The 25,322-nt window shown below is 41.6% G+C and overlaps 1 protein-coding gene across 2 annotated transcripts in view; it reads right to left on the reverse strand.

Moving 5' to 3' along the window:
• The window catches only part of mtus2a (microtubule associated tumor suppressor candidate 2a), a 47,525-nt gene that overhangs the window by 15,491 nt on the left and 6,712 nt on the right, over positions 1-25,322 (reverse strand). For both annotated transcript variants that reach the window (XM_074673157.1, XM_074673155.1), the window contains exons 2-4: positions 17,514-19,761; positions 13,658-13,916; positions 10,391-10,633 (exon numbers count right to left, since the gene is read on the reverse strand). In XM_074673157.1, coding sequence (XP_074529258.1) covers positions 10,391-10,633; positions 13,658-13,916; positions 17,514-19,508 — 2,497 coding nt within the window. In that variant the 5' untranslated portion in view covers positions 19,509-19,761. The remainder of the gene's footprint in view (positions 1-10,390; positions 10,634-13,657; positions 13,917-17,513; positions 19,762-25,322) is intronic.

Genomic DNA, 25,322 nt, shown 5'->3' on the forward strand with positions numbered 1-25,322 from the left:
ATCCTCTGTGCAGCTGTAATTTGTCCCTAACCCTTGTATAATAATGTTATTCCAAAGATCCAGTGTTGTTTTTAGATAATTAGAAATGACTTGAAAGAGGTTCAGACTGTTATATCTCCTTTCAAAAATGACCTGAAAAGAAGTTGAGTTGACAGTAAGATGCATTTTGCTGTTTATGAAAGGATGCTTTTAGCCATGATTTCTCACTGCTGTGTGCTCTGTGCTGCTAATCTTCTACAAGTGATGCATTAAACACTCCCAAAGCTTCCGTCATAACCTCAGAGCTCCTCCAGCAGTAAATTAGTGAAGCCGTTTACAATATTTCCTCCTCATTAACCAGTCAAGGGCATGGGCCCAGGCCAGATATGATCCTCTGGACCAAGCACGGCATTCAACTTATCTCTTTAATTACTGCTGTCAAAATAAGAACACCTCCGTTTTTCAATGAAGGACAAAAATCACAGACATTTACTTCAAATACACTGACTGAGTCTCGTGTTGACACAGATCAATTGCGTGGTTGATATGAACAGAGATTTGCTCATTAGTCATAGGTCAAGTATGTGCAGATGAATTCCCTGAGCGCAGAGCAGAGAGAGGAAGAGTAACTGAGGACGGTTGGTCGTCAGAGATACAGGATTCAGGGATGCCGTGAATGATAAAGAGGCAATCGGAATTCAGTGGCTTCATGAAAGACAGAAAGGAGGGATGTATTTCATTAACGGGGAGAGCAAGCTGATATGCATCACTGATTGGCAAAATGCCAGCTATGATGGATGGTAGACCGGGAAAAGGAGAGGAAGAGGCTAGACAGAAGCTGGATGTATGAGAGGAAGAGGAGGCAAACAAAAGGATATGAAGAGAGCAAAGGGGAATAGGAAGGAAAAGCCAGAGGTGAGCTTTAGTTGTTATGAAGATAGATGAAAATTTATAAGATATTAAAAAGGGACCATGAGCCGGTGGAAAGAGCTGAGAACAAAAGACGGCAGGTTTTTCCAGCTCAGTGGGACGTCATTTTATTGGAGTGGGTTGCACCCCAAATCAAAACTAATGCCAGTACATTGATGCTGACTCTTATAACTCAGTCCTACATGCTGTTTGAAGACTCAACATAGACTCGGCCTTGGTACGCTATCTTTCTAGAATTTTCCATAAGGTGTACATATGGAAATTGGCATTGTGTTGCTTTGGAGGTGTTTCATTTTACTAATCTGAACTCGTCAGCAAAGTCAGCATGTTTGCATTCTGCGAAAGAAACCCTCCTGCTGTCCTGAAGGAATTGATCCTGCTCTTGTCTGCCCAGGATGATTACAGCACACGCGGCACACGCCCAGGTGCACAGCTTGCAGTGCTGACATGCCAAATAAATCGCTCTTATTCTTCAAAAACATAAAGCTCCTGGGAAACCAGTGAATACCTTATGTAGTACTGTATATTTTGAAAAACACACAGAAAATGGCAGCATCTGGTGTGATTGGATTCATCAGGGTAATGAGGGGATGGCTAACAGCCTGAGTGGTGGGTTTATGCAGAAGGAGAGTGTTAGATTTGTTTCTGATCTTGCAATGGTTAATGAAGGTTTTCAGATTTACTTTGTGAAATCAGTTATTTCATTTTACTTGTTATTAAGCAAGCAAAATAATGTAAACAGTAACTCTAGGTGTAAAACAGATGGAAATGGGAAAAAAAGACTTAAATAAATCCTCAAAAAAATTACGAAGTAAAAGTCAAAAGAAGCATGTAAATGTCTAAACCATCTACTGTGAATGCAAGCAAAAAAAAAACAAACACCAAACACCAGCGTTAGAACACTAATTTTTGTTTTTGAGTAAATGTTTGAAGATGCATCTACAAATGGAAACTGAGGGTCAAAGACAGAGCCTTTTCAGTGATGTTTAATTAGACTTCATCCTCTCACAGACAGATGTCAGCCTCTTTCAGCAGCGTTCAATTCAGAAGGCAGTGCGTGTAATTAAGCTTGAAGATTGTATTCATTATAGTCCATCCTGCCTTAATTTATTTGAAGCTGCCTCAAAACATCTGTCACTCCTCATCCATCAGTTCTTTAGAGGAGGGCACTTTGCTCCCAACAATCACCTTTCCTGTAATCTTTTATACCTGTTCACAGTGTGAGCAGGCATCACATTGTCTGGATTTTAAGCAGTTATGAAAGAAATGTGAGAATCCAGTCAATACCAAGGCAATATGTAATTCTGGCAACAATCTGACAAAATGAATCTCAAAGCAGACAATTGTGAAACATAACGTCACAGTTCTTGAAAAGGTTTCGGCAGCAGTGTTGGGATGAAACGTATCTCTTGGAAACCAGAAATGACCTTTAGATTAGAGACCTGCAATCAGTTACAATTTGCAACTCTGCTTACATGCAGGGTTTGAAATTCAATTGAATGTAAATTAGTTCCCCCGTACTCTACCCGGCAACAAATCCAAAGTACACAAGTGTGTATCAGTATTGTGTGAAAGTCAAGGTTAAAGCTGCATACATAAAGCACAAAGTAATGGCCGTGCAAAGACGACACAGTAGGCTGCAGACTGCCAGAGATTAGATGACAGCAGTATCCACCGCTGCTCTGTCAGGAAAAGTATGTTAGAAAAGTAAAGGTTCAGATAAAGAGGAAGCTCCTCCAAGGTAGGCCACATATTACTCAGATTAGTTGTGTGGCGTTTTAAGCCTGAAATCTGAATAAATCACAGACTTCCCCTGCTATGACGTTAACTGAAGACCTGATGTATAATCTCACAGGCATGTCTGGAGATAATGGTTTTCTCCTCCTGGAGAGGATGCTGCCCTGAATCTGCTGAGCACCATGGCGAAGTACTCCTAACAAGGAAAGGCTCAGGGCAAGAACAAAAGTTTCAAAAGGATTAAGCCAGATCAGGAAAGAATGAGAAACGAACAATTAAGTGAACTTCTGGGACTGAATGAGATGGAAGCTGGGGGACTGATGGATGCAGCAGACCGTCTTTGAACCAGACGGTCAGGGTTCAAACCCCATTAAGAGAATGTAACATTGCTGCTGAGTGTCCTTGAATGACAGTGAGATCAAGTTTTACATAGAGAGGGGCTCAATGGAAAGTTTGCTGACTGCTGTATTTTCCTTTCAGTTTGTACAAACATAACCACAAGACTTGAAGCTGTGACACTGGTTTTCAAACTGGGCAACGGTCTAGAGTGGCACTGTGGGCAAAACCACTGAATAAACAACTGAAGTTCTGGGTATTTGACATGGTCATGTTCTGTAAGCATAATGAACAGCTGAGAAACTTGTCTGTCAGATGTGTCCAACCCTCTCTTTCTGCTCCCACAAGCCAATTGCAGGTTCACTGACACCAGCTTGGTTTGTCTCAGAAAGTAAAGAAATACCATGTGAGGTTATATTACCAGAGCTGCTTGTCTGAATAACCAAAATGATGTAGTTTGTGGGTATAACAAAGAAGACTTGAAACAGAGAGTTGTTGTTATGATTCTCAAAATGCTATTAGCACAAATCCAACGTCTGTGCCCAACAACCTTTGAGATGTTGATGGAAAAAACAACTTTCTTTGAAGGTAGATGCACTCAAGTTCACATGTGATGACAGAAATTTTTTCAAACACTTTTTTGCATTACTATAGCTTTTCACCTTCTGAGTTTCAACTGAAAAGTCATGAAAATCCACGTCCACTGTACAATGAGACAAACAAGACTGATGGACTGGAAACGATCTCTGTATAACATAAGTTAAGCATAATTTTCTGTATAGTTGTTTAGGGTTTTTGATAGATTTCACACATGAAGTGTGTTCTTCTGTGTGTATGCATAACCCAGATTAATAAACTGTATGCAAGAGATTTATACTGGGGCTGTTTGTTTTACTGAGGCGAAAGGTGATGTTTGCATTTCAGACGTGCATGTTGTCTTGATGTTGCTGCACCGAACCAGGTCATTAAAGCAAGTATGATTACCTGCTATTTCTGTATTAGTTAATGTTCAATGGAGCTGCAACATGCTCACATGTTGATGATTTTGTCCACAACTGAAGCCTTGATGTATTGTTTATGGTTGTTTGCCTTGGGTCCTGCTTTCTTGTATGTTATTTCAGAGCAGAGGGGTGGCAAAATTGTATCATTGTTTCTGGCAGCAGGGGCTTCAATCTACTGTTGCACCTTTTTTTTTATGTCATGTTCATTTCTATGAATGTTTCTAAATTATAACCATTGATTAATCTGGAGCAGGGGTGGCCAACCTGCAGCTCACGAGTCGCATGTGGCTCTTTGCCTTTCGGTGTGCGGCTCTTTGATCTATTCATAAAAATAGAGTTAAGAGTGGTAAGTGTACACCGTAGTGGTGTGCTGATCAATCTAAAATAGTGATATATTGATGCCAATGTTGGGTTCAGTATTGATCAATATTGATACTTAAGTTTCAGTTTCTCTTCTCTAGTACGAATTAAAACACACTAACACAATTGCTTTGAAAAATTGGAAATGTTTTGATTTTCATTTTATGTAATTTCATTTATGTGTGAGATGAAGTGTGTTTGTAAGACCCCGTGTGTGATGTGGCTCTCTGTAGTACCACGGTAATTTTTGTGGCTCTTGGTCTCTGACTGGTTGGCCACCCCTGATCTGGGGAATGACTCCAAAAATGTTCCCAAAACATGTCTTGCTCCAAGTATAACAATGTGATGAAACACAAAAATAAACTGATGACAAAATGATCGACTATGTGGACATGTGTTTTATAATCATCCTGCAGTGTTAACATAAAGTAATGAATATTTCCCCCTAGTGTGATATGTTGACACAAAGTTTCAGAAAAATCCTCGTTTGCAATATGCTTTGTAAATGTGTTACAAAGTCCTCCCACTTAGTTTATCCAAGAAAGAAATATTCACAAAATCTTCCCATGTTTGAAGGAGATAGAAACCGGAACAAACTCACCCTGAATGAAACAGTTAGACATGCTGTGGAGCAAAAAACAATTCATTTTTAATGTGCTGAAGAGAAGATTGCTCAGCAGGGAAGAGATGATTGACAGGGATGCTGTCAAACAAATTATTGGTGAAAATTAGATGATTAATGCTGTCTTTAAAGCATAATGCAGATTGATGGATTAAGATGATAAAACTAGCCATGGTGCCTGGTAATTTTTTAAATAACTGACTCATACAACTCAGCACCTGAGTACATGTAATTATTATCTTTTATCTTCATAGGAGTTAAAGATCAAATTTACATATGAACCTGATTCTGATGCCGCTCTACTTTAAATCTTCAGTGCTACTGTCAGCTTGACTAACAGAGAGCTGTGTGGAGTACATGTGGAGTTTATCAGTTAATGAACGGGCCCATTGAGGCTGTCCTCGCTGTCACAGCTCTGCAGCTTCTCCAAGCCTCTGCCATGTTAGTTTTTCCCTCCTCAGCCGCAGAGTGGCAGCTATATCTAATTGGCCCATCTAATTTGCTGCTCTGCAAGTGTGCGTTAGAGTGTGTGTATAGGCGTGTGTGCATATCTGTGTGCGCACATGCACCATAGAAACCATCTGTTCACAGTGAGCTAGCATGAGTCACAGACCAGATCTGAGCCATGGCATCTGGGGTATGGCATCCACTCTCTTCACCCCGCCAATCCCTCACTGCTTTTTCCCTTTTTTTCCCTTTCACATCTTCACTTCCTCTTTCACCCCCTGCTTGTTTCTACACATTGAATTTGCCTTTATCACTGCGTCTTCCCTCAGCTGTCCATCTCCTCTTCACACATCTGCTCGCTTTCCTTTTTCTGCCACCTTTATTTCATTATCCCCAGAAGAGAAGACGGATCAAGGTGATAATACTCTAATAATGCAAAGTTTGTTTTGGCAATTGAATTTCCATCATGGAGTCAGTGCGGCTTAAAGGCACAGAAGGCTTCAGAGGCTGATTCTCCGTGCAGAGTCTGCCAATCATAGTGGAATTAACAACACAGTCCCCTTGGTTTCATACATGCACATATGCCCTCTCTGTAATGTATACGCACACACACACACACATTCCTGCGAAACCTTTGGTGATGTCAGTGATGGGGCTAAAATGAGGGATTGGGTTAAAAGCTAATCAATGACGTGCGGGGTAACCTATAGCCCCAAAGGAACAAGAGAACACACACATTCCAGCGTGCTTTCTTATGCACAAACAGGCAGTACAAATCAATCAAGCTGCATAACTCAATGTCACATAGGTTATAGATGTGCAAATAATAATATTTCTATTTTAGATCAGAATCCTTGAATACCGAAGCATATTGGTTTGCCTTTATTAGACTGATGGGAACAGGATGTCAGACACTAAGACAATGAGATGTTTATCCTTAGAAAAAAAAAAACTAAGAGAGGAGAAATTTAGGCACATTTCTCAAATTTCTCCTCTAGCAAGCCATTTGCAGTTTTTATTGGAGCAGCTTTTACACTGGAGAAACAGTCCCTCCTAAAGCCATTTCTCTTCCCTGGGTTAACCTGAGTAACTGGGGCACTGTTCTCCAACAGGAGATTGTGCTGCTGAATTTTTTAAACATCATTTTTCAGTGCAGTGAGCATCAAAACTGAATTCAGCTTTATCACCATGTTATTGGAGCGCAGGCAGAGATGTCAGAGATCGATTTATCCAAAGATGGAAAAATAAAACCATGACTAAGTGCCTGGCTTATAAGGCGATGTGAGAAAACACATTTTGTGTGTGTAATTTGGGTAAGCTAACCCTTTAACACTGTGCTCATGAGCCACTGCTTGAAAATAATATCACATTTCTCCCAGCACCTCCTTTCTTCTCTGCTTCTCATATCCCCTCTCTACAGACACACATTTCCATGTAGACACACACTCACACATCTGCACATCAGCCATTGATCAGAGCAGGTTAGCGAGCTGCGACAGAGGGGAGTGTAAACTCCAGGGATACTTCCACTAACCCACTTTACTCAAGCGCTGCAATCCTTTCCTCCCCATCGCTCTATTCCTTAATGATTTCTCTGGTATCATCCAGCGCCCTAATGGAGGCTTGCTGATCAATGTAGAAAACTAGCAACTGAGCATGGCCTTTCTGATACAGACAGAGATGCTGCAGTTTGCTGTGGCTCCCAGGACATCTTTGATTGGAAGAAGTGTCGACACTCATCCCTCAAGCTGTTATCTATGTTTGAGCATGATGAGGGCAAAGGCAGAGAAAATTCAGGTATGAAAAACACTTGCCATGTGTTTTGTACATCCCTCAGCTGTGCATGGTGCAGAAACACACATTGACCAAACACAGAAACAGCCCGTAGAAATCAGAAACTGCAGACTGCTCTCCACTCAGGCCTCCACTTTCAGGCCTCATTGGTATTTCACATGAATCACAACACCAGACGACAAATTGGTTTGTGCAGTCACTCAGAAACATACCCAATACTTCAAATTATGCCTCGGGGTGCATAGGGATTTCAAAATGCAATCATTTTTGGATAAAATTGATTCTATCTAAAATTCAAATCAGGGAGAGGAGCTTCATTTGAAGTGTCACCCTTAATTTTACAGCTCATCTTAAACGCCTCAGGACAAACAACAACCCCCATTTTCACATCATCTTGTTCCAAAACAACAAGGTTCAGGCTGTAACTAATTCTATGTATTTGTCCTGCTTCACTCAGAGTGATGGTTTAGTGGGCAACAATCTGATAACACAAGTGTATTATCACTAAACCCAGGTTGAGAGTTTAAAGCTTGACAGAAACTTTTATACTTGTCCTTGATTTTGAAAAAAAAGGTTACACAAAAAAAATCGTAAGACAATCCCATGGTTAAATTTCAATCAGAGCATCTCACAGTGGGAGAACCACAGCAGGATCCTCACTCAAGCCCACTCAAGTCTGAAAGGTGCAAATAAAGCTGAGAGTTCAAACGCCTCACAGCCAAAAGGTCACAAGCGCCACACAGAGTCAAAAGTGAAAGCAAAATGTTCCTTCTCTGCCCTCCTGCTGGACACACGCACACACTCACGTATACACACACTCACGCAGAGAAATGAACATCAAAGGCTCTTTAGCCTCTCATGTCTATCACTCTTGATTCCACTTTGGGCTCACTGCGCACGGAGCAGCAGCAGCAGCAGGAAGAGGAACATTCAGCCGCAGGCGCTGCTTTAAAAACTCCTGCAGCAGGTGTGCCGGAGCCATGTGAGTGTGTTCATGTTTGTGTTTATGGGGGGAAATTTTTAAAACTATAAAAAAATGCCAACAGAGATTCAGAGTTTATAGAAACTACACATTAATATTGACATCTGCCTTAATACATTTACAATTTTAAGCTTAACAGGTGTGTGAATATCTCAGGGAATGTACTTCTAGTTCGTGAGAGTTAAGCTGTGATCTTTGACTTTTTCTCTTGACTTATCTACTTTCATGGATACTTTGTATTGACAAATGCTCTGTGCTCTATTAATGAGCCTATCATCTGTAAGAGATGGTGTCCACTCAACAAGCTTTATTTCATTGCCTTTGTTTCTTGTGACAAACTAAATATAGCTTCAAGCAACCCAGTGCCATGGAAACTGTTTTTCAGCTTATTTCCATTCCAGCAAACAGATTATTTGTCTTTTTTTTATTTTTTCTTTCCTTTTCTTTTCTTTTTTTTTTACATTTGTGACTCCATAAACCAACTATGAATGCTGAAGGGAGGCTTCACCTTGTGATGACTGCTTCAGTGACTCAGATTTGAAGGTTTAGAGTCATTCAGTTGGAACTGAAAGATCTGTTTTACTGGTTTGGAAGAAAACAAAAGAATTAAAAAGGAATATTTTTCTTTATGAATAAAAATGCTGAGTGATTTCTTGGTAAATTGGTTTCATGGTTTGGTCTCTTAAGAGTAAAACACTCACATCATAATTTCCCAAAGCTTGGAGACACAATCACATGGCTTGATTTTTAGAACAACCTCTCAGATTCAGCTTCATATCAGAAGAAAAACTAATCATCTGGACTAATTTCCTTCCAGTCATAAAGCAAATATTATTACAGCTGTTTAGCACACTTACATTCCAACACTTGGTCAGTATCCACAATGCAATCTTCTAAAGATTGACTGACAAATCAGTGAGAGAAATGGCAAGACCTGTTTGAAATAGAGAGCAAAGGTGTTTTTCTGAAAAATGAAAATCTTCATGCCACTTTTCTTGAATGAACACACAGACTGCTCCGGAGACCCCCAGGGTAGAAGTCCTTTTTTCTTCAACAGCAATAGAAAAGTGGCCTCCCCCACATTTACCACATACTTTGTATTCATTCTCCACCAATGAGAGGGAGAAAGACAGGAGTAGGGATGGAAACAGTCCAGGTCCAAAAAGAGGGGGATGAAAGAAAGGAGTGATGACATAACAGGGGGCCTGATGTGCGTGAGAGCGGGGGTGCTTACGTCAACTGTAACTGGGAGAAGAAGAACCAGCGTTCCCTATGTAGGTCACATTAAAAACACATGCAGCTACCGCAAATTCAGCCAACTAACAGACCAGCCTGCCAAACAGCATCCAAATGCAACTGTTAAGTCTACTCTGAGTTTTCTTTTAATGGTAAAAATTAAAACTGCACACACTGTTCAGTTCTCTCTGCTAATGCTGCGTGAATGTGAAGCACAGACCTAGTTTAGAGCCTGCTAAATTACTGATGAGCCAGGGGAGGGACATCATGCGCTCTGTTTGTTTTACATACGGCTACGACACAAAATATTGGTAAGGAGCTGTAAAACAGTCATATTTTCTACTTTGTCAAAGACACAGCCGACTCTCGTAGCTTTTATACCCCACAGTTATGCAGAGTATCTCTTTTTTGTGCCCAGGAGTTTCCAACATCATCCTTGTGCAAACGAAGCACAACTTTTAGACCTCTTGCCTTTTTGACTTAAATAACTTAGGATCATAACATCCAAGAGCCTGATTTGGGTGAATTATACGTGACACATGCAAAAAATAAATGAATCATTGCACAGAAAATGAAAAAATGTAACACCAAACTACTGTGAGTTTAAAGTACTGTTCTGTACTTGTTGTTCTTGCCCTGCACCCTGTATGAGTGTGAGACTAAAGAGTGTAGCATAAACAGTGAGTGAGGAGGAGCTCAGGAAGAGAGAGTAAACTGTAACATTATGAATGTGGGAGGGTTCTGTTTATGCAAATGTTATTCATGAGGGGGATTCATAGAAGGAGGCAGTAAAGACAATGATGATGTTGATGATGATAATAGTGCACTTATGATGTGGTGATAATTTAAGTGTTCATGAAAGCACCAGCACATAAAGTGAATGACACATGAAGGAAAACAACTATATTTTGAGTAAGAAGCGAATCTCACACATGGTGTCAACATGTCTGTGATGTGTGCACTCACGGTGAGCTGTCCTGCAGGGGTCGCTCTGAGTGCTGTCGGCCGAGTGGGCAGAGGAGACGGACGACACGCTGGAGCTTCTGACGAAACCGAAAGCTGCAAGGCGGCTGGCCGGGAGGCGACTGGAGCTGAAACCTGGGGGGCGCAGACCCGACTGGCTCGTTTTGGGAAGCAGAGATCTGGAGGCAGCAGCCTGGGGCTGAGCTGCTGTCGCTGGAACAGGAGCATTGTGGGCAAAAACCTCATCTGTTTAAAGGGAACAAAATGAAGAGTGTTTTGCTCTTAACTGACACCACTGCAGGATTTTGTGAGTGTGTGTTGGTGTTTTAGAGAACACTGAACTCATTAACCCCCCATACCAACAAAATGCAGAGAAATCAGCATGGTGTGATGAATCATTCAGCATCCTGTGTTGACTAAGCTCTCAGTGGGCACCAGGAAATGTTTAGGTGTTATGACTCCGACTGCTACAGCAAGCAAATATAATAACTATACACACAACAAGCTGCTAACAGCTGCCTTTGCTCTGGCCATGTTTCAGGCTGGGCTAGCAGCCAGCGCTTTCTCTAATGTCAACACTGTCAGGACGTCCACTATGACACCTATAATTCAGGACATACAGTAGATGATAAATCTTTCTCATGCTAACATTGTGTAAGCTTGTTATTTCAATTCATGGTATGACGGTAATTAGCCATTATAAAAGGACTTCATGTGATTTGTAACTGGGGCAGAGAAGCCCCTTTTTTCTGGACTTTGAAAAAGAAAAGATGACTAAATTACAAGCGAGAGATATAAATGAGAGGAAAGGAAAGCACTTTACAGAGAAAGAGAAAGATAAGAAATGGAATCAGAGAGGATAAAAAAGTAATCACAGCCCCATAGTGGCAGCTTTTGTCAGTGAGCAATGGAGAGAAATCCCCCTCCCTGTAATCTATGGTTTCCAACAGCAAAACAGATGAAATGTGCAGGCATGAACAACCATGGCTGCACACAGCCACACAGTGGGCACTGGGCAAAATCCCCAGGACCCAGACTCATCTTGACTCCCCCTGCCTGCGGTAAAAAGGTTTAGATCCTGGGCAGAAGGAGAGTATTATCCCCTACTGGCTGCAGAGATAAGGTAGGCAGCCTTCCGTTTTCTCTCTATTTAGCACAGCTGTGTTTCAGCCCAGGCTACCACACCAAAAGGAAAACAACACCGAGAAGGAGATCTAAAGCTCCCAAACAACGAGGGAGAAAAGGAGTCCTGTTCCTACCTGTGAGTGTCTACACCACAGCTTTTCACACTTATCACATCTGTCCTCCATCCTCAGTATCTGCCCTTGTGCCTCCAGATGTGTCTTTCTGCTTCTGTGTCTAAAGTGCGAAGGTCAAGCAAACTCTGGATCATTACAATTCAATGTGCTCATATCCATGCTGCACCCCCAACCCTTTTCCATTTATTCCCTCAGAGATAGGAGGCAGAGGAGCTGGCCTGATAAATATCCACTTTAGCCTGGAAATCACAGACCTCTGCTCCTGCTTAATGAGAACACAAAAGGAATAAATAGGCGACAGAATTATTCATATGACTTTGACTGCCCTCTCCTCCAGTGCTTCAGGTATTTTTCTATTCTCTTCAGCTCTGCATCCCATTGTTTTAGCTATTGTTTGGTGTTTCTCCTCATGTTAGTCACTTTCTTCTCAACAATTTAAACCTACAATCTAAAAAACACTCTACAATAAAGAGAACAGAACCTAAAGTGTGGAAAGTGTGCTTCATAAATCATTAAACCATATATAATCCCTTGGCTTTGCAGTTTTTACCTTGTAGCTATTGGAAATATTTGAATAAAAACATGTAACTTTGCCTGTAGGTTTAAAACGCTGCCTTTAATTTCTTAACAACCCCTGCAAACTGGAAACAACTTAAACCTCTATAGGCTTTCATCCCTAGAACAAGCATCCTAACTTGAAATTAATTATGTAAAATGGGCTGAGAAAAGTCAATGGGACAGGCAGCTCAGACAAGCACTGTAATGACCAACCGATTTTTAATTGCAGTCCAAGGTTGAGCTGCAACAACTTGCATGGATTTCCTCCACAAAGCGTTAAATTGCAGGTTATTAAATGTGATACCCAAGTGCATTGCAATCTCTGCAGAACTACTCAGGGAAATCACATCGCTTTAACACAAACGTCCTGTGCTGTAGGTGGATGAACCCCATTACCATGATGATTCAGAGTTTCAAGCCTACACAGTGATTATGTGAGTAGTTAGAATACTTTGACTATTCAACAATGGCTGCACAGAATAATTACTGTAATATGTGTATGCAAGATAAGACAGATTCTCTGTCATAAAAGCCTTTACAATTAACAGTGATGACAGGAAAATAATGTGCTTATTGACACATCACTTTGGGTTATGGCTCAGATTCCCACAGTAAAGGGATAAAAAACAGCAACAACAAATTTAGATTAATTACTAAGCTCATATGAACAGACACTGATACAATGCTGACTAATGCCACAAATAAAGTTTATTTTGTAATTTATCTGGTGTTTACCCATGCAGTGAGTGGAGCAGCAGGCAGCTGGATGATTCCAGCAGGAAGATACTGACATAACCTTAACGTTAATTGCTTTGCACTTCAAAGCTTGTCATACCCCGGAGGTCCAAGAAGCACTGAGACAACATACATATGTATTAATAGGGATTATTATAAGGAAGCCTGGCACCTCATAACACTGTGCTGATCAATTCCATGTATGTAATTTTAGGTTATGTGAGAAGTAAGATCAAATATGCATGGATGTGATAAACGGCGTGGCCTCCCAGCTCTGTGCAGAATGATGAGCAAATTTCATATTTCAGTATTCCTGGGACAGTCAAGCTGCAAAAGATGGTATCTGAATCATCTGAATCAGGAATTAACCGTACATGTGGAAAAAGTATGAGCAAATGGTTATTTATTTATATTGTTTTGTAGATTGCAGCCTTCTGGCGCAGGGAAAGTCCCCTCAGAGTATTTCTTAAAGCCCCCCAATCAGAGTGCAAATCTCAGGGAATTCATTTTAATGAGCTGCCTTCATCTCGCGCCAATTTGAGGGGGAACAGTCCCACCACAGCACAGGAGAAGAAAGATAAGGTAGCTCTCTGGTGTGTCGAGTTTTAGAATGCTGAAATACTTTCTGACACGAGCTGCAGCTTGAGATTCCATCTGCATCTGCTTTTTCTACAACCCTGCAGAAAAACTCAAAGCGAGGAGAGGAGAGGTTTCATACCTGTGTTGTCTTGACTTTTCTGACTCGTCGCTGGGATGACGGGCTGAACAGGCTGACTGAAGACCAAAGTTGACCTCTGAGTCTGACCAGCTCCTCTGCCTTTCGCTGATCCTGTAGTTGTCCTGTTGACAGCACCCAGGCCCAGACGCAGACCACGGCCAGAACGCAAGAGACTGCCACTTCCCCCAGCCTGAGCTGCCGTACGAGCCTGGAGTGCCTCCTCAGCAGTACAGCCTTTAAGACTGGAAGATCTGGACACCTAGACATTGAGAAAAAACATTTTGCCTGATACATTTGTCTCAAACAAAAGGAATCTGAAACAAAAATCATTGAAATTCTTGGGCCTCAGATGTTTTTTGTTCAGCGAGAAGGGATTGACATTTAATCATCTTACCAAGAAAAATCAAATGTACTGTCACATGCTCAAGAGTAAGTTAGAGCAGGATTTAACTTTCTAGTCAGTTTTACACTGAAAACCCAAAATTAAGACAAGTATTTAGAATTTACAGAAAAGGTCAAAGGTTATGTGAATAAAAATGTAACAAAAAATTAAATTATCTATTTATTTATTTGAACGAGTGAATGTGTTAGCTCTAAGAATTCAACAAAACAGATTTGGAAGAAATTGAACAAGTCATAAGAGAAATATTTAAATGAGTTCAACCTTGATCTGTGATCTTGAAAAAGTCTCCCTTTCTAGGTAAATGCCTGATCATAATTCATTCAATGATTGAAAATGATTTCTGGGAAATCAGGAAAGTGAAACAGCCCGAGCTAAAGGCTAAAGGGGCTAAGTTGTTCGTAATACTGTTCATTCCAACCCACATGTAGCAGTTATTCTGCAGTGTTCTGTTCAAACTTGAGAGTATATCAATTAAATGGAGAGTGAAGTTAGGTTAGCTCTGCTTTGTAGATGACTGGTGGGACATATCCAGGATTCACTAAAATTACACAATACTCACATGTCTCACAGCTTCAGGCTATCAGTAGTGTTATATATGGACAGCTACTAAACTACTGTACAAACTGACAGTTTGTTTGTTGTCATGTTAGCCTACGGATATGTCGTAGCACCGGGCTGCCAGTAAAAGTACTTGTAGCTGACGTACGGTACAAACTTACAATGTTTGGTAGTTGTCACGTTACAAACCACAGCGCTACATTACTGTCCTGATAAGTACTTAACATCATGGCATTGTATTCAGTTTGTCTTGAGCAAAAAAAATTTGTTCCAAAACAAACTCACGCCTGGTTAAAAGTTACATCTTTACGACACTGCATGAGACTTTGGGCCAGATCCTCCTCACAGCATCTTTAACTTATAATGAATGGTTTGTTTGTTAGACGAGAGTCCCCTTCCAACATCCTGCGCCACCATGTTTCTACCATTCTTGGATTCAGTGAGTGGCCATGCAAAGTGCACTGGTTTGAAGAAGGAGAGGAAAAGAGTGTTTTGAAGGTAAGATCTGACAAATTAAGGATCACAGACCACTTATCCTGCACCACAGGAGCTTTTTGCGGCTACTGGTGCTTCACCACTGGTAGGTGTTAGAAAGGGTGTGTTTTAGTCTTGATTCAAACCACTGGATGTCACCACATAATCTTCATTTCTACTGTACCTTTAAGTGTTTAAGAGCAAACCCTGGCTGCAGAAATATGCATCGTGATGTATATCATACATCTTATCCTTACTATTGATTATAACTGAATTTATACCTCTCACTACCGTGGTTACATGACTGCGGTATGTTCACAAATGAAATTTATGCAGTGGCTATGAATACTGAACTTTCTGATGAAACAAACAGCAGATTTGACATCAAACACTCTTAGAAATGTAACATGATGTCAACCTGAAACAGACAAAGGAGCTGTTAAGATCATCATAAGCAGCAGCAGTAGTAAGATCTGTCCCACAGACAAAATGCTAATGTACACACAGTGACGTATAGAGCATGGAGAATCATGCTGTCCCTGTGGGCTTTGCACTTCAATATGCATTAACTATTTATTTCCACACACTAGTCTTTGACGCTGTATGAATATAAATTCTGAATAAGGCTGTTTAATCAGAATCAATAAGGGATGATTTTAAAGCCATAATGAGTAGCTCGTGTGATTGTGGGATTAAAACTCAGCAGATCTGTGATCAATTATAAATGGCTATACTATAGGATAGGAATTATGGGCGTCAGGGAAAAACTGATATGCAGAGTCAACAAATATAACAGAGGACATTTGTCTCTGTTCTCCTTTCATACAATATTCTGCTTAGTTAATTTATGGTTTATTTTGTTGCTGTGATATGCAGTTAGGCTGAAGCATCATGCTATCAGGTCAGGATCATGCCAGGACACAGGATGCTAGTTGTCTGCCATCAGTGTGAGTCTTGGCATAGATGCATGGAGTGAGAACCCCTCCTACGCCTCCTTCTTCTCCTCCTTCTCTCTTTAGGCCCCATTTGCATGACAATGTTTCATCTGAAAACGCTAAAATGCAGAGAAATTACAGTGAAAAAGATGTGCATTTACACGGAAATGCTAAGGGACAGAAAATGCATGCCAGGCCTGTAGCTGGCGCTATAACTGTTTTGTCCAGAAGCAGCTTTTGGTAGATCTCCACCAAAGTAGAGCTAGACCAATAATCTGGTGTATTGGGGAATGCTAAGTGCAGAAATGGTGCAATAGATACACATTTTGTTGAAAGACAGTCAGCAGATTCAGCAGATTGAGCAGCACAACATGGTAGTTCGCAACAATTGAAGCAACGGTATTCTTGTACTGTTCTATGCTCTTGCACGAAGCGGAGTGTGACGTCAGCGTTTCCACTGAAAACGCCGGCTTACCGTTTACACGGCAATGGTGTCGGCAGCGATTCAGAAAAATTCTACTCTAGAGGCCGTTTTGAAAAGTTTATGTTTTAGGTCGGCCAAAACGCTATTTCTGTGAAAACAAGAGGCTAAAACGCAACGATACTTTGGCGTTTCACCCTAAAAACATTGTTGTGTAAACGGCCCCTAACACTCAGTCTCACTCTGCTCTCTGGGGCCGATTATACGACAACGGTTTTAGGGTAAAACGCAAAAGTTTTGTCTTACTACAGCATTTTCAGTCCCTCTGCGTTTCCTTGTGAATGCATATTTTTTTCACTGTGTTTTCCCTGGGTTTCAGCGTTTTCAGATGAAACGTTGTCGTGTAAACGGGGCCTCTGTTGCAGCTCTGCAAGGTGGTGGCAGAGCCATCAGAAGGCATAAAAGGGCCTTAACAACAGAAACATGGTAAAAACCTTGTGGAGTGCTTTAAATAAATACATGTTGTCAAAAAAATATGTTGTTATATTGATTATGTTGGATCTTGAGAAAGTGTAGTCAAAGCACAGTCCACATCTTTTATACAAATACCACACATATTCTCTTTGTACAGACTGATATTAGTACAGAATTTGGAGGTGAGGTACAAAATGTTTGGTGTTTGGCCCTCCGCTTTACAGTAAGTGATAAAAATCACCAATTATGGGTTTTGTTGTATGCTAAAACAAACATGAAGAGCACAGCCATCATGTCATCTACCATCGGATAAACATTGAGCTTTTCATTGTCTTTGAAAAGATTTCAGCCTAAAAGTTTTGCTTTTAGATGCTGTCTCTCACCCAGTTCTGTTTTTGCCTCTTGAACTGCTTGATGGACTGACAAACACAGTGGGAAACAGCTCCCAGAAATTCTTTCTGGCTTTCTGGGTGCCCAGAAAATTTAGTTACAGCTTCCAGAGGCTGTGTTGTGGGATGATAACTGATGAGTTTAGTGATGACATGAACCTTAAATTACAAACTTTATGTAAAGACTGCACATAATGCTCACCTCTGCTGGTGCTCCGTAGAAGTTCTCCCCTTTGCTGCCCAGTTTTGGAGGTGCGGTATGACTATGCGTGTGTCCGGGGGCCCTGATACTCCTGCTCAGCACTCCTGATGGGAAGATGTTAGTCTGCATCTCTTGGCGGTATTTGTCATAAAGCAGATTGGAGGCACTGAGTACAGGGGCTCCTCTAGTTTCTGCATCAGGCTTGGAGGCATCTTTAGTGGATGTTTGGCCGTGAGTGTATGCTGAGAGTCTGGATGGTAGGGAGGATACCTGATAGGGTCCATCAGCAGCCTGGGGTTTAAACTGGGGATTTTTTCGGACGTAGGTGATGATTTTGGGCCGGACTCCTTTAGGTTTGAGTTTAGGCGACGGGGAGCTCTCTTTGGGGCTTGAGCTCTGCTGGTTGTTAAGAGGCGCTTTGGGGATTCCACTTGTGCTTATGTTGGTTTTGACTGGTGCTCTCATGCAACTGTTGCCATAGCCCTGAGCTGATGTTGTTACAGCAGGGTTGCATCCTGGGATGTGTCGAACGACTCCAGGGACACTCCTGGAAACGAGGTACATGGAGGGTTGCCTGCGTGGTGAACCCTGGGGTGTCCTGAGAGGGGATTGTGGAGGAGTGGATGACCTTGAATCAACCCCCGTCCTGCTCGGACTGGAGCAATTCCTCCTGTACGTAAGCTGAGTCTGGGGTCTCTTGTCTACAGTGGAAGGGTTGGAGGGACTTGAGTTGCGCCACGCAGTTGCTGCTGGCTGTTTTTCGACAGATTGAGCCTCCCTCTGGACTGCCTGGATGGGCTGTTTAGGCTGTGAGGCTGCAGGGACATTATAGAGGGAGGAGTAATCTGATGGTTCACGTAAAGAGGATCTTGTAAACTTTTTGTTAGAACCACTACTATGTGAATCTAGAGAGGGGTTTTGGGAAGGAGACTGCCCTGTTTCAGCCTGTTGAGTATAGGGCTCTGCTGTGTTCCTTGCTCTCCCAGTCTCAGTCTGACAGAGGGGTCTGACAAGCTGCTGCCGTCTTGGAGGAACTGACCTCTCCTCAAATCCAGCCTTCCTTCTCTGGCCCAGCCCATCAGCAGATGACCCATTTCTGTGCTGACTTTGCTCCTCCTGTCTTCGATCATGGCTGTAGAATTGAGGAATGCGAGGCTTCTCCTGAGGATGCGCTGGTGGGGAGGTCTGATTGGCATCTACAGGGGCTGCCCTTCTTCTGTTCTGGGCTGAGGTAGCGTTGTTTGTGTTGGGATAAAGGTTGGTCTTTGAGTTGGACAGAGAGACGAGAGAATGGACTTCTCCACTAGTATCAAGCGCACTTGATAGGCTCCCACTGAGGTTAACAGGGATCAGACTTGAGACAAACACATTTGTTTCTGACTTGGACTCCTTCAAACCTCCCTTGCGTCTGTCTCTGTCACCTGCTTTGCCTGACCTGGTGTCTCTCCTTTCTGTAGAACCTGTCACACATGTGTCGAGCTCTTCAGTGCTATGACAGGCGATTCTTCTCTGCACCTCTCTGCCCCTCTGTATTCTTCCCTCCACTTTGTTGCTGTCATTGTCATTTCTTCTCACTCCAACCGAGGCAGAGCTGGCAGTTGAGCTGGAGGATATTGACATGGGTCCCTCATCTTTACCATCCCTCAAACTTCCTCCATCATCTTCATCCTCGTCTTGATCACCGTCCCCCAGGAAAGCATGTATCTCCTGACACTCCAGAACCTCAAACTCTCTCAGCTGAGGCTCCACACACTGCTGCTCAGAGCCCCAGATCACCAACTTGTCCGGGGAATCAGTCTGAGAGACCAGAGGAGGGATGGAGCTTGTGCTGAACGCTGTGTCCTCCAACAGCCCTCTTTCTTCCTGATCATCCACAGAGGATAATCGATTGGCATTATCATCCCCGTGGGGGAACTGGATTTGGGCTTTGTTGCCAATCTTCTCTCCTCTTTCAACATTGACCCTGATGCCCTGGAAACCAGCAGGGACGCTCATGTCGGATCGATTCTGTTGCACAACTCAAATACACCTGCAGGGTTCTGGGGCCATCTATGGACTTAGAAATGTTCCCTCTCTCCACGTTTCTCCACTTCTGGGTCTATGATGAAGAGGCCCTTCAGCTGATTGGTCCAAGGACGAAATGTCATCTCATGAAATCTTTTCCACTTCAACTCCCCACTTATGTTGCATTAAATATTAGTTAACACAGATTTCTTCTATGGTCCTGAAAGATGGAGGTCTGTTCAATCTGAAATGAGAGAAAACAAAAGAAACTTTGAATCAAACTTCCTGTTGGGGTGTCACAATCACAGGTGTCTGCAGCTCATTTCTATAAAATGTCCTGCTAGCATCTTATACAATCACCATCATGCAACATTAAATTATCTTTCTCTCTGTGTTAAAATTGATTTACCTCTTGGCTAAGTGAAAATGAATAATTCTAACAAGCTGGTTGGGTAAACCAGTATTTATAACAGGAAAGCAGATGTCAAATTATGATAGATTCAGGGTCAAAAGGAGAAAAGATTAGCGGATAGAAGAGTCGAGGATAGCAGAGGCAACTGTCTGCTTGTGTATCTTTGGAGGGATTCAACCCCGGGGGTATGTTAAAAGACAGGCGAGAAGGAATGAATGGAAGGATGCGAAGTGTTTCGTAATGAGAGTTTTTTCTCAAGAGACATTGGAAAAGGCAGAATGAGGATAAGGGGGAGCGTCTGCAGTGTAAGTATGTGCAATGTTGGCCTTATAGAATCAGCAAAACGAGCAAACAGTGTCTCTCCTCATTTAACATCACTGGGTAAAATGATCCAGCAAAACAATGATGCAATATTACGGCAGCTTGACCGAGTAGAAATCACATTTTTTAACCAAGTGTTTCTGCCATGGAGGCCAAATCCAATATGAGTCATGAGAAGAAACAGTGGTCAAGTAACCAAACAGGACCAAATGAGCTACCAACACTGCTTTCAGAGTGTAATATGCTCAAGTGCTGACATGTCCCCCCACCTGAAAACTGTAAATAATGTGTTGGTGCAGTAATAGGCAAGGAGTAAGAACACCAGCTCTGAGGGGATTAATCCATACTGTAGGTCTTATCACTACAGGACCCAGCATGTCCTTTCCAACATGCCATATGGCTGATTGAGTCAATGCCACAGTCTGATCACACTCAGCATCCTGTTAAGTGTGAAAGTAGCATCCTGAAGGATGTGGAGGAAAGTGAGAGTAAAATTGTTGCCCGAACAGAAGCCGTTCTAACTATTCCAACACTATTTCATGTCATGTACAGTGAGTAGATGAGCAGAAAGCAGGAAGGGCAAACATCCTTCAGCATTTGTCAAAACCATGTGATTGCTGGGCAGTTATATCACAGAGGTCTGTGAGGTCTAAACCAACAAATATGGAAAAATCCCAGAAAACTCTCAACATGTAATGACTGTTGTGTTTGTGCTCTCATGGGGAACACTTTAAAATTCTCTTTTACTTCAATCCCTTCATAATTATGCAAGAGCTCTACCAGGAATTAGACGCACAGAAAACAGAATATTAATCCACTCAGATTCATTTTACCAGCAAGTACATTTTCATTTGCTTACATGTTTGTGTAACTAAGCTGACTTCCTCTATGATACACAAAACTCCTGAAGTAACAATCCAGCCATATTTATCATACATTGTCTGCAGTCACCTGTCTGTGTAGGCAGCACAGGTTGTATATTTAGACCTTGAGGATCATTATATAGCCAAACAAGTGTCTCTGAATCATCACAGTGAATATTTGAGTGGTTTCCAAAGTTCAAATATTACTCTCTCCGTCTAATTATAAGTGCAGCGGGGGAGTGCGTTCTCATTAGCAGGTACCTTCACAGAGTGTCCTGTGGCAGTGATATCAGTGAACTGAGTGAACCACTTAGACAGCAGCTTTTACCGCCTGTGGCACATCTGATGCTGCTCCAAATAAGAGCATAGAGCTTCATTTTGCCCAAATGCACAGCGAGGGGTAATGTTCGAGGATTTGATTTGTAGTCCTGAAGGTCGCCTTGAAAGTAAAATATTGTGCTTTCTCGTACAGTCTCCTTAAAAAACTTTTCACAGTGCATTTGGGGCTGTATTACTTCAAAGTCACAAGTATGCATTTAGGTACCTAAACATGGTACCTTTTGATTTTACATGAGCCGGTGTTTTTGTCTTAATTTTCAGTAGAAAATGTCTTTTTAGACTTAATATGAGCCACATTTGCCTGACCGGTCCAGAAAACTGTCTTATGTCAAGTTATTTAAAGACACAATGAGCTCTGAATTGCTTGAACAAGAAAAAAAAATCTGCCATTGAACACAAGAGAAATGTTACTTTAAGACGTTATTCTAATTTAAAGCAAAATTTCTATTCAATTTTCTTGTTTGACTGATATTTAGAATGTGGCTCATATAGAGTATAAGACAGTTTTTACTTTAAATAAGACAAAAACACTTGATAAAATTTCAGATTCTTGCAGTGAAACAATCAGTGTGTTTAACAAATAGACAAACAGCATGTAGAATAATCCAATCACTGCCTTCCTCTCTCCACGCAGCTAATATTTACCCCTCACCAGTGCACACAATCAAATAATTAGCTAATTAGAAAGAACACATACAGACAGAATTGAAAGAGGCAGACGTGGAGAGGGATGGGAGGGGGAGAAAGAGACAGTGGGCTGCATTAAAGAGGGAGAGAATTCTCCGAGAGGACATGGTGGCAGATCGATTACGGCACTGATGGAGCGCTGGGGGTTGTGCTGATGACAGCAGTCTTGGGAGGCTGAGCGCAAAGCTTGGTCACAGTGGCTGAACCAGAATAAGCTGCACATCACCTCACTCACAGCCAGGCAGACAAAACTAATCTGAGAAAAAGAAAAACCCTAAAAACGGTTGCACAGAGAACAAAAAGAGCCTGTCTGACGGTGAATAAAAAGGAGCAGTTGTGATGATAAAAGGCATTGTAAATTAGGTGTATCCTGGTTTTGCTTCAGGAGCCAAGCGTTAGAGAAAAAGAACATGACAGGTTTTCCCTGATGTCACACTCCCTTACGCTGATGACATACAGCCAAAAGTATAGAGGATCGCTTGAGTGGTTGAAGCTGGGCTGGTGTTGGTGAGGGGCTGGGTTGAAGTTTCCCATGACTGGAATGTGAATTATGCAATTGCAAGGGTAACAGTTGTGAGGAAACAACTTTGATCTTTCTCTTTGAGGAGAAGAAGAAGAAGAAACACTGCAAAAAGTACACACAGAGAGGGAAGTTTGGGCTTTACAGTAGTGTTGTGCTCTAATAAAGTCAATCATTGATGTTATTTCTCACAAACATTTGGTAAATCTACCATTTTGGATAAAGAGCTTGAATTAAAATGTTTAAAAACAAAAAAGGTTTAAAATAAATCAAGAGGGCTGAGTCAGATATCATTTTTGCATACATGCATTTTTAAGTCGATCCGAGTCAGAATATGTAATAAGGATAAGCTTTGTCTCGACCACCAGTTGAGGTTACTACTCAGTCCAACTCCTCTGGGAGAACAACAGGGAGGAGGTTGAACAGTCCATCCTGGGTTGTCATGGCAATACCATATCCCTGGGAATTGGAGAATACATGTTCTGACCCGGCGCCGTCCATCCAAGATAAAGGTCACATAGAAAGAGACGGGCTGTTGTGAAGGTCAGCTGTACATGTCTGCTCTCACAGCTCATGCATACATTCTGCTGTGCAACACCGTCGCTTATGAACTCAAAGCCGGGGATGATGCATCCAGCATCAGGAATGCACAGTTCCCACTGAGCGAGAATATGTGAGTGCAAACCAGGGTTTTCTCCCACCAGGTGTGTACCACTCATCTCAGAGCAATCATACCCCTGCAAGTGGGTAGATCGACACATCCCTGACGTGATGAGAGCAAGGGGAAGGGAGAAGACGCTATCTCAGCAGTGATCAGATTCATTGAAGGGCCACAGTTAGTGGGCTCCTAACCTATCAAGTGCTGCGTTTAACCAGAGTGCTCCTCTCCCAGGCCGGGAAGTGACGAGAACATGGCATGATGAGAGACTCCCTGGAAATAAAGGAGAAAATAAATCTAGGAGTGGAGAATTGCCTCCCTGTCCTCTTTTCTGAAACTGTGTGGGTGAGAGAAAGAGACGCAGACATGGAGTGGGAGAGATGAGACATGCTGATGGATGCAGACGGGAGGAGGATTGTAGCAGGAGAGCTACAGCTTTCCAATTAGGCTGATGGAAGGTAATATACATGGCTTGAACCTCTATAGGATGAGCTATAGAGGCCCATTTCTGATAAAAGCCCAGGAGAGAAGAGTGAAGTAATTATTGAAAATCCCCTACCATATATAATGCTAATGAGCACTAAACTGCTCCCATTGATGTAACTCATAACATACATTTCATTTTATGAATCCATGCTCTGCAGGTAGTCAATCTCGTGATAGCAGCAAGCCAAGAATATAAAAGCGTGTAAGTAGACAATCAGACTGTGTTTCCCGAAGGAATGGCATGAAATTAAAAGTGGGGAGGAAGTGGAAGGAGCAGGACCATTGTTTCTTCATTTGAGTGACAGGACCACATACATCAACTTTTTATGTATTTTCTATCCTCTTTGTGAGTGTTTTACTGTAGTATCCATGTAGATGACCATAAACAAGGCTTCTAATTTCATAATTAGTGCTTTGTAGAATAAAATCCTGACATAAGGAAAGTCAGAAACCTGCCTAAGGACATATGAGAAACAAGCACCATTTTAACTAATTCATCTTTTCATAGAAAATAAAACATTATCAAACATGTTATTTTTAATGTCTTTACTGAAAGGAACGGGACCTATGGGTCTGGAAAAAAAAGGTGGCAGATTACATGTGGGACAAGGACAAGGGTGGAAGCTGAACTCAAGGTCTCTCCTTAAAGACCTTGGCCCCTGTACATGGAGTGGATGACTAAACCAACATCACTCTTTTGAGCCATGCCATGTCCCAGATTGGAATGGAGAGGAAATTATTTATATGGTTCAGCGCAGTCAAGCAAAGCAGCAGCAACAGAGCTAGACTACCCAGAAAATAGCTCTTAAAGAGGGGGTATAATGCTTTCCTATATTTTAAACAAGGGTATAAAGTAGAGGTGTGAAAAAATATTGATACGATAATATATTGTGATACTTTGACCTGTGATAAAACATCAATACTTAAACTCTTAATACCAATAATTTTGTTAAAATAGAAATTCATACCTTAGGAAAGTTGAAAGTACATCTTTCACATCTCCACTGTGGTAGATGGCACCGAAGAGCTACTCTGATGTATGTTGACCATAAACTGTATTACAAATATAATCTCAAAGTATATTCAAAATATTTTATTCTTAAACTTGATGATGTGGGTTGAAAGTGTCAACATCAATTTATTCTCTCTTCTTTTGGGTCAGTTAGTTTAAAATCATTTGAAGTTTATTTTTCATAGTGTAGTAGTGATAATATATAGTAATCATAACAATCATAGACATGTTTTGCGCAATATCCTATTTTTTTATGAGTACACCAAGAGACATTTATCAGTTTCACCAACTGGCCACGTCTTTCAACCAATATTTTTTTTTTGCACCATAAGTTTAACGCCACAGTAGTTGAAGTGACAACACTGACACACTTTCTTTTTAAGTTAAGTGTATGTATGAAACAATGCATCTGACTTTCGTTATTTCAAACACAATAAAATGGAAAAGCTGTTTTCCATCAAATAGTTAACTGTAAGGAATATCATACTATACCAAAACATTGTGATA

The sequence above is a fragment of the Halichoeres trimaculatus genome, unplaced genomic scaffold (genome assembly GCF_033239565.1).
Source record: "Halichoeres trimaculatus isolate MK-OKI-2021-1 unplaced genomic scaffold, fHalTri1.1 fHalTri1_scaffold_6, whole genome shotgun sequence".
Classification (NCBI taxonomy): domain Eukaryota; kingdom Metazoa; phylum Chordata; class Actinopteri; order Labriformes; family Labridae; genus Halichoeres; species Halichoeres trimaculatus.